The sequence below is a fragment of the Anneissia japonica genome, unplaced genomic scaffold (genome assembly GCF_011630105.1).
Source record: "Anneissia japonica isolate Jap-2015-1 unplaced genomic scaffold, ASM1163010v1 scaffold287680_len86471_cov109, whole genome shotgun sequence".
NCBI classification, from domain to species: domain Eukaryota; kingdom Metazoa; phylum Echinodermata; class Crinoidea; order Comatulida; family Comatulidae; genus Anneissia; species Anneissia japonica.
In genome coordinates this window covers 10,769-25,997 of record NW_022714724.1, presented here as the reverse complement: position 1 = coordinate 25,997, position 15,229 = coordinate 10,769, and the positions used below count along the sequence as shown (strand labels likewise).

General features: G+C 36.4%; 1 protein-coding gene across 2 annotated transcripts in view; it reads left to right on the top strand.

The window, feature by feature from the left end:
• Positions 1 to 9,182, top strand: part of LOC117109092 (cell surface A33 antigen-like) — a 50,731-nt gene extending 41,549 nt beyond the window's left edge. The window contains exons 4-5 of one of the 2 annotated variants that reach the window (XM_033251332.1): positions 4,615 to 4,665; positions 8,626 to 9,182. In XM_033251332.1, coding sequence (XP_033107223.1) covers positions 4,615 to 4,665; positions 8,626 to 8,714 — 140 coding nt within the window. In that variant the 3' untranslated portion in view covers positions 8,715 to 9,182. The remainder of the gene's footprint in view (positions 1 to 4,614; positions 4,666 to 8,625) is intronic. The other variant, XM_033251333.1, reaches the window with a different exon arrangement.
• Positions 9,183 to 15,229: the final 6,047 nt, after the last annotated feature.

Sequence of the window (15,229 nt, the reverse complement as noted above, 5' to 3'; positions counted from 1 at the left end):
CATAGATGAACAAAATTGGTTTAACAGTATAAATAATTCAAATAAATTGAAACAATATGTTAAATTCAAGTGTACTTTTGGAATTGAAGCTTATCTCTCAATGAATATAAAACCGTATTTTAAACTGTTAATGACATCTTTTCGTATATCAAATCATAACCTTGAAGTTGAAAAGGGGCGTAAAAACAATGTTAATTATAAAAATAGACTTTGTATTTGCCAAGATGGTAGTATCGAAGATGAGATTCATTTTCTTTTGTTTTGCAAGTTATATTCTGATTTAAGAAAAACATATCTCCCATCATATTATATTAATTTTCCAACAAATGAAAAATTTTATCAAATTATGTCATCAAAAAACAGTAATATAATTAGAAAAGTATGTTTATTTATTTATCATGCATTTAAGATAAAGGAAAACAAAGAAACACGGGTGTATTAATGAAATGTATTTAAAGTACGGTATTGTCACAGCACGCTTATTTAATTTGTAATAATTTTGTTTTACAAGGGGCCGGAGGCCTGGAGTTTGATGAATAAATTCCCTGTATGGGGGAGCATGAAATAGGACCGTTTACATCAAATTTATACGATTTGTAATCTGGACTCCGGATCCGGACCGATAAATCCTAGAGCCACTTGTATTCTGAAATCGTACTATTTTTTTCGTCGACCAATCAGCAACAAGCTTGGTTGGTTCGAACCAATCGAACGCACACATACTTAACCCAAACAACCGTGTTTCATGCGCGATGTGAACGCGTGGTTAAAAAAACGTAGCAACTCACAATTTTTGTCCGGGCTCCGGACCGGATCCGACTTGATGTGAATGTAGCTTTAGGCGAAGGCCTAAACATTTAAGTTATATCTAAACTGGGCTAGAAGAACGTACAAGTGGTACGAGGTATGCAAGAAGTTCGGGAATTCGTTCTCAGCTTCAGACAAAGTCAACGTAATTCCACATAGGAGACACCGATGTTAGCAGGATTTGGAAATAAAAATGATTAGCCTAAACTTATTGTCAGTTGATTTATAATTTTTTTTGTGCTAATTAAAAGATACCTTAAACAATGAACAGTGGTATAGCCGCAGACTGAGATACTTGGAGGTTGTGCATATTGCTGTGCATAAGAGGCTACGCTAGTGAATGGAGATCAGTGTTTAGAGGAGGTGGCAACAAAGCACCCTAGATCCTGAGTACCGGTTCTTTACGGTTATGTAGGCCACAGAAAATGGTGGGGACCAGTGTACAGAGGAAGCGCAAATAGCACCTAAAATCCGGAGTTCCTGTGTTGTTAGCAGTAGAACCCAGCCCACCCAGACCTACATAAACATGAGATAAGCAACTGAAAGTTGACAGCTGAGCCAATGCCTGGTATTTCAGTTCACCTCAATGATGACCATGTCCTGACAGGTTGAACTGGATTATGAGACAATGTCTGTATTGATGAGTACGAGAACTTGTACTGTACGAGGATATAGCTAACTGTATGAACGAGGGAAACTTGTAGACTTGTAAATTAAATACTAGGGGATCATAGTGGTACGTCATCAGGGATGACTAGCTATGGGAAGCCAGTTGAGATGTTGCTCCTGGGATATACCCATACGTGTGATGCAAGCTACGATGGAAACATAGTGGTATGTCATCAGGGATGACTAGCTATATGAAGACAGTTGAGACTTTCCTACTGTGATATTGGACCCATATAAGTTACGGATGGATCCTGGTATGTCGCATGGACGACTGTTACATTAGGCTATTTAGCCTTTTTCTCTTTGGATATCCAGTAGAGAGTACAGTGCATGTGTAGCAAGTGGAATTTATGGGCTTGACAACAGTAAGAGAGTAACAGGAGGAATTGCCCTTTTAGACTATATATGGCCCGATGGAAGCAGCACTAGCACTGTGTTAAGAGACAACAGTGGGCTGACTATAATGATACAACATGTTTCTTCACTCTCATATTTTGGTTTTAATTGTAAGTTTTTCAATCATTATTCCATTTGCCTTGTTTATAAGTTAATACAGATGTTTGGGATATCCTAGTTCTTGGACTAATGGATAAAATCCCAGTTTATATACTGAGGTACCTTGTTGATTCGTTCATCATTAAGATAGACTTATCCTATAGATATGGTACTGCTGCTGTGCAGTGATCTAGAGATTGCTTGGCTTTGTTACAAGTTTTATATGTTTAATTTTACAAATAATAAACTCATAAGTGGTGTTACTGTATCTCTGTCGATTATCCTGCGTCCATCCCAATATAGCAATCCGTTACAGTACTGTATTTAATGCTTTTTTGTATGTGATGCAAGATTTTATATTTTATGGATTTTATGAATTTTATTGTTTGTATACTGGAGTGTTTTCTCCTAAGGGAAGCGAAGAAGTTGAAATTGAAATTGAATTGAAATAACCTTCAAAGGATTCTAGTTTGTGAAACAAGTACCCCAGTTTTAATGATGTCAATAACGTAACTGAACCTGAGACCGGCTTAGTTCCTGTCAGCCTTGTCAATTGCAGCATCAATACCACCAGTGATACACCCACCACTGATGTAGAAGAAAATCATGTGAACTAATCCGCTAATAAATTAAAATTCAATATTGGATTAATCTTTTAATAAACAATGATGGACAATCTCACAGAGGTATAGTAGACCCTCTGTGTAGGCAATTTGCATATATTTGTTTTAATTATTTATTATCTCGCATTCATAGTAGACCCTCTGCATAGGCCAATTTGCATGTTGTTAATGTTTTAAATCTCGGAGGCATAGTAGATCCTTCGAATGGGACATCCTTTTGATTTTTAAGACTTTTGAAACTTCGTTATGTGAATTATTGTTTTCTGATTCAAAGGAAAAATCGAGCTAAGAGAGGGGTGGCAATGTAATGAAAATACCCCCTCCATTGTAACAGCTCTTTTTGGGCAAGAGGTTTAATTAATGGGACAGCCCGAATTACGGTGTCCATATATAAATGCTAGTCCGGGAATAAATCTTCCCCTTCTCCCTTGGCTACCAGCGCTACTGCTGCTGCCAAGGTGGGTTGGGCCTTCTCACCTTCTCGTGGTCCTTCCACGTGAAGAGGTGAGATGAAACGTATGTACTTGTACGTGAGACTAGTTAGGATAACAGTTACTGCATTTGTGGTATCTGGACTTGTAGTGTATTGGTTACTTCATTACTGTGAGTATAACCATTAAAAGATTCTGGCTCTCTGGATAGAGAATATAATGTAGTTTGTTATTCTGTTCTAGTTCTTTCATCTCTTAACAATCCATTAAGTCAACGGAATAACACTGTTTCCTTACCCACTGCCAAATCAAAGCTCGGATTAGGTTCAACAACGTTACAATATTTATTAATTTGAATTTTGTGTGTTTATGTACAAACATTCAATAAATATGCTTTCAATAATTATTTTCATGAAAGACTAAACTAGATCATAATGGTCCGAAACTATGGAATAATTAACCTCCTGATATAAAATGTGCCAACAGTGTGTATTCAAAAAGCATTATAAGATGTTTCTAATTAAGGCTGAAAATTCAATAACTTTCATGGAAATAAATAATTTAATGGTATAAAATTGTTCTTAATTAAAAAAAAAAAAAAAAAAAATGGGGAGGAGGATGACAACATACAATGACACAGGAGTGCGGAAAGTATTAATATTATATTATAGTATAAGTATAATATAGGAAACTAAGAAAAGTAACGCAACGTAATGTACCACGGTATAACTCAGGTTAAACCCCAGTTAAAGTGATCGTCGATTTCTTTAACACTTACAATTGCTGACAACTTCAATATCTTTGCTATTGACCTTTCAAGTCCAGTTTCGTAGAAATTTGCAAATCCAAAGTACTGTATGAGATTCGGTTGGTTCAGCTTTCAAAATTAGGATTGTTGGTTGCATTGTGTTGAATGCCAAAGGAAAGTCAATAAATTTGGGGCGGGCGCGATTCCCTGTTTTGTCGACATGTTTGTGTATTAGTTGCACTAGTTTTAAAAACATTATCAACCGATTTCTTTGCTTGGTAAGCGAACTGTAGAGGACGCGTGGAATAGGATAATGGTGGTAGTTAGTAGACGATTTGATATTAAACATTAAAAAGTATTCATTACTATTAATGAGGGCGATTGTTGATGGTCGTTTAGCACATGAGGGTGATTGTTGTTTAGCAAACCAGGTCTGGGTTTTTAGCGATAGTGACGATTTTGAATAATTTTTACCGTGATGGAATATGATGCGTGTCGTCCGAGTTTTGAAATATTATGGTGGATGGGGTAGCTAACTGAACGCACAAGCTTTAAGTAGTTTTCCACAGATATGATCTTGGCCACTTGCTTTCTATAGATTTAATTTGAGTAGTTGGTCCTGCAGTAAATGGTTAAAAAACTCAAATGGTAGCAATTGCAAGAGATTATTGTTGTTTTTGTCCTCAAGTGTAAGAGCACAACACTTGGTAGGTCTGTTGACGTGGGTTTTTTTTTTACATGAGTGACTGACAGTGAAGCACTAACTTATAGTACTTATCATTCAATGATTATAAAAGTACATATTTTAAGTGATCTGTTAAAATTTGATTTCTTCTTTCAGTTCCTAATAAAAAGAATGATGGTAATAATGGTTTAAGCACGGGAGTAATAGGTAAGTCCATAATTACCAAAATTCATCAATTTACTGAATTTTATTTTGTAAAGGTAAATTTTGAGTGTGCTGGAAGATGCTTTGAACATCATAGACGTAGAGAATCTGTGTAAACTGTGTTAATTATGCGATCTGTCATAAACTTGCAAAAAGTAGGCAGTCTATATTTACAACGCTTACTGTTTATTTTATACAGTATTAATTTCTCCACTACGCTCACTCTAGCCATTTGCCAATTCACCAATAGCGAATTGAGATACTGTTTGGCAAAAAAAAATGAAATCATTTGCCAAAAAATGGCGAAAGCAAATTTTTATATATAATAAATTTTTATATATTATACGTATCATAATAATAATAATAATAATAATAATAATTATAATAATAATAGGTCAATTTATAAGGCGCAAGTAAACAAGGTCTCTAAGCACTAAAATAATAATAATAAGAAATAATAATGACACACTTGAGTACTAGCCATTCGCCAATTCACCAATAGCGAATTGAGATACTGTTTGGCAAAAAAAAATGAAATCATTTGCCAAAAAATGGCGAAAGCAAATTTTTATATATAATAAATTTTTATATATTATACGTATCATAATAATAATAATAATAATAATAATAATAGGTCAATTTATAAGGCGCAAGTAAACAAGGTCTTTAAGCACTAAAATAATAATAATAAGAAATAATAATGACACACTTGTGTACTAGCGTACTTGTCAGTGCGTCCGACAATTGTGAGCTTGGACTCTCTAGAAAACCAGATTCTGGAATAATCCAACTGCCACAACAATTTCAACAAGAGGACACCTATGAAGGACCAGTTGAAGGTGAAATATCACTTGAAATACGAGGCACGCCCACCAATTGTAGACTGAAAAGCCTCCTAAGCAAGATCTACAACCTAGCCAATTACGCAAGTGCCTAAAATGGACCAAACAAAATGACCATAGACATTATAAAGTGCTATTATAAAGCCCTGGTGGAGTTTCAAACTACTTATAGAAAAGGCCTACATGAAAATTGGAAAAATATCTACCCTGAAACAGAGGGTTTGTGACCAACATGAATCATTGCTGATCGTGCAAAAAAAATCCAACATCGATGAGAAAAGTCATGGGTGAATTGAAACTCGGCTTGAAATAGATGCAATAAAATTTGAAGTCTGGATAAATCATCCTACAGCAGATACGTTACAAAATCCACTTGATCAAGAAGAAACACCATTAAACACATAAAAAATGACATCAACGATAAACTATACAAAACAATAACAATAACACTGAAGACAATAGAACAGCTGATTTTAGTGCTTCAACAAGACAAAGGCAACTCCGATTTCTTGTAGAAAACAACTTTCGAAACGGCCCAGATCCGGAAGTAACTAATTGAATTTCTATATCAGATCCGATATTAATATATTAACCAGATGCATGGGCACAAAATGTGCCCACTTGAGAACTACCCACAGTGATTTTACAGAGAAATTTGCGGAAACGTGGTACAAGTGAAAGATCCACCCTCATTAGAAAATATAGAACTTTTGGAGGGCTATTTTTGAAACGAGTACACAGAACAAATAAATGTTGAAGAGCAACCTCATATTGACCTCACGAACAAAGATATTGAGGACTCAATCAATAATTTCACTTCGGACTGGGCGGGACCTGGAATCGATAACCTGCAGATATATTGGTGGAAGAAATTTAAATTTACTCATCCCTGGCGTACAATGTTCTTTGAAGAAATAATATCAAATCCAGAACTCTCTCCTGAGTAGTTTATGAAAGGAAAGACCCATTTGATACCAAAGCAACAATCACAGTAATTTTAGACCTATCACATGCTTGCCAAAAGTATTAAGCTTTATCAAAGCCAAGAGACTAAAACAACACATTATTTGATAATGATTTAATGCCCAAAGAACAGAAAGGATGCTCCTCTTGTTCATTGGATGCGTTGATCAACTGCATGATCCTGGATGACGCAAAACAAGAAAAAAGAATCTTTCTTGTGCGTGGATCGACTACAAAAAGGCATATGATTCCGTACCCCACAACCCATTGAATGCCTAAAAAATACACAAGTTTGATCCCATTCTAGTCAACTACATACAGATGTCTATGGAGCAATGGAAAACAAGTCTCTCCCTCCGTCACCAGAGCGGAACAATCCAAACGGACACAACCAATGTCAATTGTGGACTATTTCAAGGAGACAGTCCATCTGGGGTGGAATTTTGCATCTGCCTGTTCCCGCTTAGCTGGCCATTACAACAAACTAGAATGGGGTATTACATTGGAAAGAGAAAATAGGAAAACCATCTTAATAATCATCTCTACATTGACGATTTGAAGATCTATGCTGCAAATGACAATCAGTTGACTAGCCTGTTAGAAACAGTTCACACATTTAGTTATGATATATTGGGATGCAATTTGGTCTAGATAAATACGCTAAAATTACTCTCTTGCAGACAAATGATATTGAGCTGTCCAACAAAGAACTGATTAAGGAACTTGACAAAAAAAGTTCATACAAGTATCTAGGAAAAAAGAGAGTCATAACATTCACCATGCAAATATGAAAGACAAACTCAACAGATTACTGTGTTAGACTAAAAAAAATTCTCCGATCTGAACAGTCAAAACAAAATAACCGCAATTAACACATTCGCTGTCCCTGCAATGGGTTTGGAGTGATTAAATGGTCCGATAGTAACGTTAACCAAGTTGATGTTAAAACTCGAAAAATTTTGGCGATGCACAATATGTTCCACAAGAAATCCAACACTACTAATATCTACCAAATCATGAAGGAGGACGTGGTCTGCTTATCTTTCAGCACCATAAACGGATGATAATAAATGTTCATCAATACATTACAAACTCTCCGACGTGTATCAACGCATTCATCAAAGGATGGGGCAAATGTAGATCCTACTTTTCAATTCAAAAGAAAGCAGGGAAATATGTCAGACCAATTTTAACCTTAATGTAAACGACCTTACCCAGATATCAAAATATTCATGTAAAACAAGCCGTTATCGCTCTCAGCAAACAAAAAGTTCTCCAGATGCCGCTCCATGGACAATCCATTAGACATCTTAATGAACCATTCGTTGATAGGAAAACTTCAGTGCAGTGGTTGGGACATTAAAAATTCAAGGGACCAACTGAAGCCACCATCCTATCAATTCAAGAACAGGCAATTAAAACAAGAGCAATTGAGAAGTCAATCTACAAGACCACTGAAAATGATTCCTGTCGCCTATGTAACGTCCACAAGGTGACAATGCACCACATAATTTCTGGATGTCCTAAGTTAGCACCATCACAATACCTGACACGCCACAATAATATAACTAGACTATAAAATAGGAATGCCTGTGCGCAACACTGGTACTAACATCATCCTAACCTCGTGGAAGAAAATGCCAATGCAAAGTTATTTTGGGACTTCACTATCCACACAGACAACAGAGTCAACATTCCCCACTTTTTTCTGACTTCTGACTGACTGAAAAATCAGTTCTACAACATATCAAACATTTTTTCCCTCCGGAGTCTGACTTTAAGAGATGAAATCAAATGGTGTTGAAAATGAAATCCTTATTATAATAATAATGATATAATGGCATTGTAGCATTCGTAGATTGTTTGTCACTGGTGCTGGGAACAGTCACAAAAGTGGGGGGAGCCAATGGCCCCCTGGCAAAACCTCCCGCCCCCACTTCCACCGCCGTTGCCTCTGTCACAAAATGCGCAGTGTGTTATTACATTTGTAGGTGTTTTCATATTTGTGGGTGAAACAACACCCACCAACCATAATTACATCCATCTGTTGTATAATGACACTTCATTGTATTTGTGTATGAACACATTTTTTAATTCTTTGATAATACATGTTTTATATTGAAGATCAATGTTGATGTGATTTTGGATTGTCTTACAGTTGCCATTGTATTTGGCGTACTTTGCAGTTTTGCACTTGTTTGTGTTGGTGTTGCCATTTATACTGGGAAAGGTAAGTTTGATGGTTGAATCATTAACACAGTTGAATAGATTTGAATAATGGTCAGTCCATGAGCTGCAAATATTTTACCCTCCTTTACCATCTTTAATTATTGTATGTTACGGAGGGGAGCAGCCACTGTGTTGAACACCTTATCCTTTGCCAAAATTCATCATACTTTTTTGTATTCAATAAGAGCATCTTCATTATTTTTACTCTGTCTAAGAGCCATTTTAAAATCTGATCTGTTAATCTTCATGGATTCAAATAGAGGGCCATACTAGTTTTTTCATTGTGGGCCTACATCAAGAAACACGCCCTTGCAATATTATGAAGACCCTTCACATTTTTGGACCATTCTGGTACACCATATTATAATTCATTAGATATGTAAAACATGGAAAGTGATCCAAGCCAATGCAGTCATAATTAATATAAACATGGCTGCTGTTGCAGTGGCGGCTCCTTATGATATATTTTCTGGGGGAAGTGCTAAGTTGTCTGAAGGGGGACTTGGGCTCGTAGGCTCGAACTGGAGGAAGGAGTTGAGAGGGGTTCCCCCACCCAAATGAGATTTTTTTTAAAGAATATCAACCTTTGGATGGCAGAAAATGGCACTCTCAGACTGTGACAGACATGTGTTGGCTTGACGCAGGGTTCCCGGAACGCCACCCAGAGCAGCGAGTGCAAAGCACAATAATAATAACAATAATGTTATATTTATATAGCGCATATTGCACATTGCCCCTATGCGCTTTACAAAGAAATATTATAGGCCAAACTGAGAAAATGCAAATATCAATAAAATTAAATTAAATTAAATTAATAATCATAATAACAATAATAACAATGAGACTAATACCGTAAACCTTAATTAATGGTTGGCCGTTGACTCTGAGGAGCTCATCCGCCCTTTGTTCAGCTATTGGTTTTTCTTGCTGCTAGGTGACCATAAACACCTTCCCCCTCAGCAGCCACTAAGACGCATCTGAGAGGGTTGTCAGTTTAGTCGCCGACTTTTCGACCAGATGGAGTTTAATGTCGTACCCAGGACGTCCCTAATGACCCAGGGCTGGAAATTAAGGATTATTTGGTCGCATTTGCGAAATGATGTTTTACGGTGCGACAATAAATTCAACTTTGTTGCGCTCAGTGCGACAAGGTCATTTGATAGCGTGAGCAGATTTTGTAAGCGGCAGGAAGGTGATTTCCCTCCAAATCCCAATTATTAATAACTTGTACAACCCATTATTTTCAGTCAGGCAGTAAGCAAATCATGCTATCATTCATTTTACATGTACTGTATCAACCAATCAGCATGACCTAGACTGTTAAAGTGTGATGTCGTACACTAAAACCGTGTCGATGTGCGCTCATCTTATTCTTGTTAAATAAACGATCTCCGTCAAAGCGAAGGAGTCTGGTATAAAAATATCGGATTGCAGGATTTTTTACTATTTTATTGAGTGCTACTCTTACCTCTACCTCCTCGCAATTGTGAACCTTTCCTTAACGTATTTGTTCATAAAATAGAATATGTACCGAAATTTCAAACGATCGTATACAGTATTTACTCATACGATGTAAACAGCCCAGCATCAAGCAATAATCAGAATTTAACACTAAATAGATCGTAAATAAATAAAATTAGGAATCATCTGGATGATTATATTTGAAGTGCTATTGGTATTAAGGCAGATATCTTTTATTGAAAACCAAACGAATTACCTAAATCTCATACATTATGAAATAAGATTACGCTACTTCAATCACATGCCCTGATGATAAAGGGTATATAGACTAGAAAAAAATGAGTTAGGGGGAGTGGAATGTTAGAAGCAATCCACATAGCCAGATATCCTAATTAATCCCTTCTGGTCACCCTAAGCCCTGTTGACACTTGATTTTACTCCTTGTATACAAATGGCGGCCATTTTGAAAAATGGCCGCCAAATTTATCTAAAATGTGCATAAAATTGAAACTAAATAAGCTACAGATATGATTTTGATGTCTAAGCTCATAATTTATAGACAGGCAACAAACTAGACATATAAAAACTGTCACTCAAGCCAGAATGGAACATAATTAAAAAATAGGTTTTTATTTGTCTAAAAATTATTGCAAAATATATTTACTTAAAATGTACATAAAATAAGAACGAGTTTTCTATGTAATCCAGATATATTTTTGTGCAAAAATATATTTTATTGACTAATTTTATCATTTTTACTTCGCTGAATTCAAAAAAGTTAGGTGCCATTTTTTTCTCAACGTCATCGGCCGCCATTTTGAATTTCAAAATGGCTGACGCACCACATAAAACATGGTCTTGATTGGTGTCAATGGAAAGGGAATTATACACTGATCATTTATTGTCATTACACCTAAACAACATTATACATATTTACAGCGATATAGACCAGTATATAAAGTCACATGACACAAAAGGTCACAAATTTAAACTTACCAAAAGTTGTCGTGTTTGGTATTATTTGAAAGCCAATGATGAGTTATGTTTTCCGGTATATACATATCAGAAACTGTAGTTGTTCATATATATCCGGTGTAGATGCAAATTAGGTATTATGTGTTTTTGAGTAGGAATTTGGCACGGTGTCTGCATTTTGAAAGGAGTTCGTGCCTTTTGTTCAAAGTAGATTGTTTGTCTGCATAAATTATATGAAACTTTTTTGCGTTGCATAGATTGCATCGCTTTGTTTTGGGTGAGTAGGATGAGGCTCTATACCGCATTTAAAACCCGATATACAAATTATAAGCACACATTCAATGCACCAAAACACAGAAACAGCACAGAACTTTCAAAGTTAATATGGAAACTAAAAGACAGCAAAACACAATACAATATCAAATGGTCCATTATTGATAGAGCCTCATCCTACTCACCCAATAATACCTAATTTGCATCTACACCAGCCCAACTCTACATATACACGTCAAATTTGAAATTCCCTCCACTCCTGAAGATTGCCTAGTGCATGAAACAGCCTGTAGAGTGAAATTACAAGTTCCTTATTATTAGTATTATTATTATTATACCGCTCTGCATAGCATCGAGCACTATACGTTGCCTGAACTGACAACTTTAAAGTATTATCAAACAATCATTTAATCAATCGTTTCAGGGTGGGTCCAGGAGACACGGGTCTATCCCAACCCCCAAAAAATAAAGAAGAAAGAGAGAAGAAAGACCAGAAAGAAGGGAGCATGACGTCACTGGATATATATATATTCAGTGTAAACACCAAGGATAACCCACAAAAGTCGGAAGAATACTTGTTTCCAGTGAGGTCCTTCTGGTGGTGATTGGGTACTACACCGGCAGTGGCCTAACGATGGGCCCGGGTCACTGTGGCTTTCTGAGACTGGGGGCTCCTTTTTGATCCGGTCACCACTTTGATTGTGGAAATTTAAATTTGCTCGTTTTTCTAATATTTGGCATTGTATTCTAGATTGCTTTTAACAACGAAATAAATTATATATCAGTTGCAGATTTAAGTATTCAAAATAGAGGGAATGTGGGTAGGGAGGGACTTTCACACACTATGCCACCTCAGCCCCAGCATGGTTGGGGCTAAGGTAAGATCATTTATGAATACGGCACCTCAAGGTGGCCGGAAATGGCACTCATAGATTTAAAATGCGAGTGTACTTTCCATTTTTAAAACAATTGGAAAATTTAAGGGGGCCCCAGGCCGATAGTGGCCCCAGGCCGACAGGGGCCCTCATTAAACCTTCACGGGATATACTATAATATATGTCTTGCAGTCGATCTCAGAGACACATTATGCTGTTATGTATCAACAAAGCCCTTTTGGGTAAGGGTGCCCGAGCAAGTACCTATGGGTTGGGGCACCTTCGGGCCCCTGGTGATGGGGGCCCTGCAGACCGCCTCATAAGAGTGCATAGTCGTTACACCACTGTACATCGGGAAACAATTTCCTACTCACTTCCAATTAGTATATTGCGTTATTTAACGTGCACTCAGGCCATAATGCACACTGGACCAACAGGTTAAATGTCTCATCCGAAAGACTGTGCACTATCGTAACTTGCATTTCAGCCCTCCAACTAAAATACAAGGCAGGGCAGTGATGGGAATTCAATACACCACCTCCCTAAAGCCCCTTCCAATTTCCATTTTAGAAAACTTAAAGAATTTATCCTCCAAAAGGCTGGAAAGGACTCTCTGCACAGGCAAATGCTTTGTTCATTTTTAAGTCAGTAATTAAAATAACTATAATAATCTCACTACAATAATAATAATAATAATAATAATAATTTTAATATTGGTTGCCTTTTTGCCCTTTAAACCTGTTTCCTTTTGCTGTTATTGTGATGTGGGTCTATTTGTTGAAAAATGTTTAAATGTTGATTGTTTAGATTTTTCTGCTTGAACCCTTTACTTTTGTAAAATTCAACACATTTTGAGTGATGAATAAAGAATGATTTGATTTTATTTGAATCGGAGACCTAGAGATCCCTAAGTTTTAGCGCACACAGAGGCTACCACCAGTTTAGGCAACTGAGCTAAGCTGCTCTGCTACCTGGTTATAAATCTAAAAGGTACCATTCCAATATTTAATAATAGGCTCTATTACAGTAACACTATTAAAATTCAGAGATAGACAAAAATTCACTTTCGCCATAATATATTGTACAGCAAGCCTACGACTTCTAGATCACTTTTTCTTCAGGTCATCTAATAGGCTTGAAAATATCTATATAAAGACGTTTGAGTAACAAAATTCATTGATTGTTTTTAATAAAGTGTCACTATAATTCCAAAAAATATGTTGCTCTGAAACATAAGGCCACTCTGAATAAAATGACCCGATCGTCCTTTAATGTCCAATTGATGATTTTGCAGGCGTTTATCATCCGAATATCCGAATTATTAGTAGGCCTTTAATGTATACATTATTTTAATCGATTTCAACATGCTGTGTATAATATTTAATAAAAGGCCTACTATGATGGATAACCATGTATTTTATTCTTTATTTACTGACATTTTTAAAGTCGGAGGCTGATTTTAAGGTGGGTAGTTATGCATCCGGGTCTCATACATTTTTGAAAAAATTAAAAGAAAATATTTGGTCAAAAGCGGTTGTATTATTAGATTGCACGGTAGTAGTAAGTAGGGGCCCATCGCCTTTCCGGGACTCATTTGGACATGAAGGAAGTAAGCGTTTCCCTAGAAAGCACACAGGCATTACATAACTGGTCAAACCTCCATAGTGAGGCATCCAGGGGCATAGTTGAAAGAACCCCTTCTAATAAATCTGCCAAATATTGTTTTTGTGGGATTTTGGTCTATTTGTTTTTTTCGGAAATTATAGAAAATGTTACGTATTGTTAAGGCGTTGTAGGAGAGTGCTGAGTGTCAGTGTTACTGTAAGTATAAGTAGTGGCCTCTCCAGGGCCCATTTAGACTCGGACTTCGCCCAGAAAGCACATGCGTTACTTAAGGCTTCGTAGTAGCCTAATGTGTTAGGTAGTAGTAGGAGCGCCGCCCCCCTCCTCACGAGTTACTCAAATGCGTCCTGTTTATTTTAATATGATATGCCATAATTGGACTTTATTGGACAATACATGAAACACTACATCGTTTCTGATATATAAACTGCAATACATTATTCAGCATCGGAAGAGCTTTCCAACAATACTTAACACGACTACTTTTTGGTTATGAATTATGATTTTAGACACCAACATCATATCGTTAGCTTATTTAGTTCCAATTATATGCACATTTTAGATAAATTTGTATACCAGGTGAAAAATCAAGTGTCAACAGGGCTTATGGTGATCAGGACGAATTAATTAGGATATCTGGCTATGTTGACTGCTTCTAACATTGCACTCCCCCTAACTTGATTTCTAGGCCTCTTTTTTGATTTTTTTCCTAGTCTAATATAATACTCTTTGATGATAACCTAAGCCAGACTTCATGGAGCAGCTATAGTTTAACAACATGCACCTCAATGAGTAACATCATGAAATTAAAAAAAACAAAAAACAAACAAACGTAGGTCTCGCAGCAAATTTTGGAATCTAATTAAATGAAATAATATAGAAAGTAACTCCTTTACTAACATTTATTTACTGAACGAGCCAGCCAGCTTCTGACCTACTTATGTTCGTATGGGGGCATACAAAGAGTCAATTGAGTCATTCCATATGAATCCAACACACTTTTTTGCCCGACCCTTTCAAATCGCCTAATATTTTGCATGTTGGGGGTTCTACCTGAGATAACCCCACAGTGAAATATTTGGCTCCGCGCCAGCATTTTCTGATGAGTTAGAGCAATTTGAAATTTTCATGAGATTTGGCTAAAAAACTCATCTCTGACAGACAACTGCTGATATCTCTTTTGAAACTCAACGTATTAGAGAAATTAGAGAAGAAGATTCTCTTTCCAATGATATGCAACTCGATGATGTCCGGACTAGTGAGAATTATATAGGTCAAGTCACGTGACCTTGACCTTTGACCCAAAATATCACAAAAGTATATATC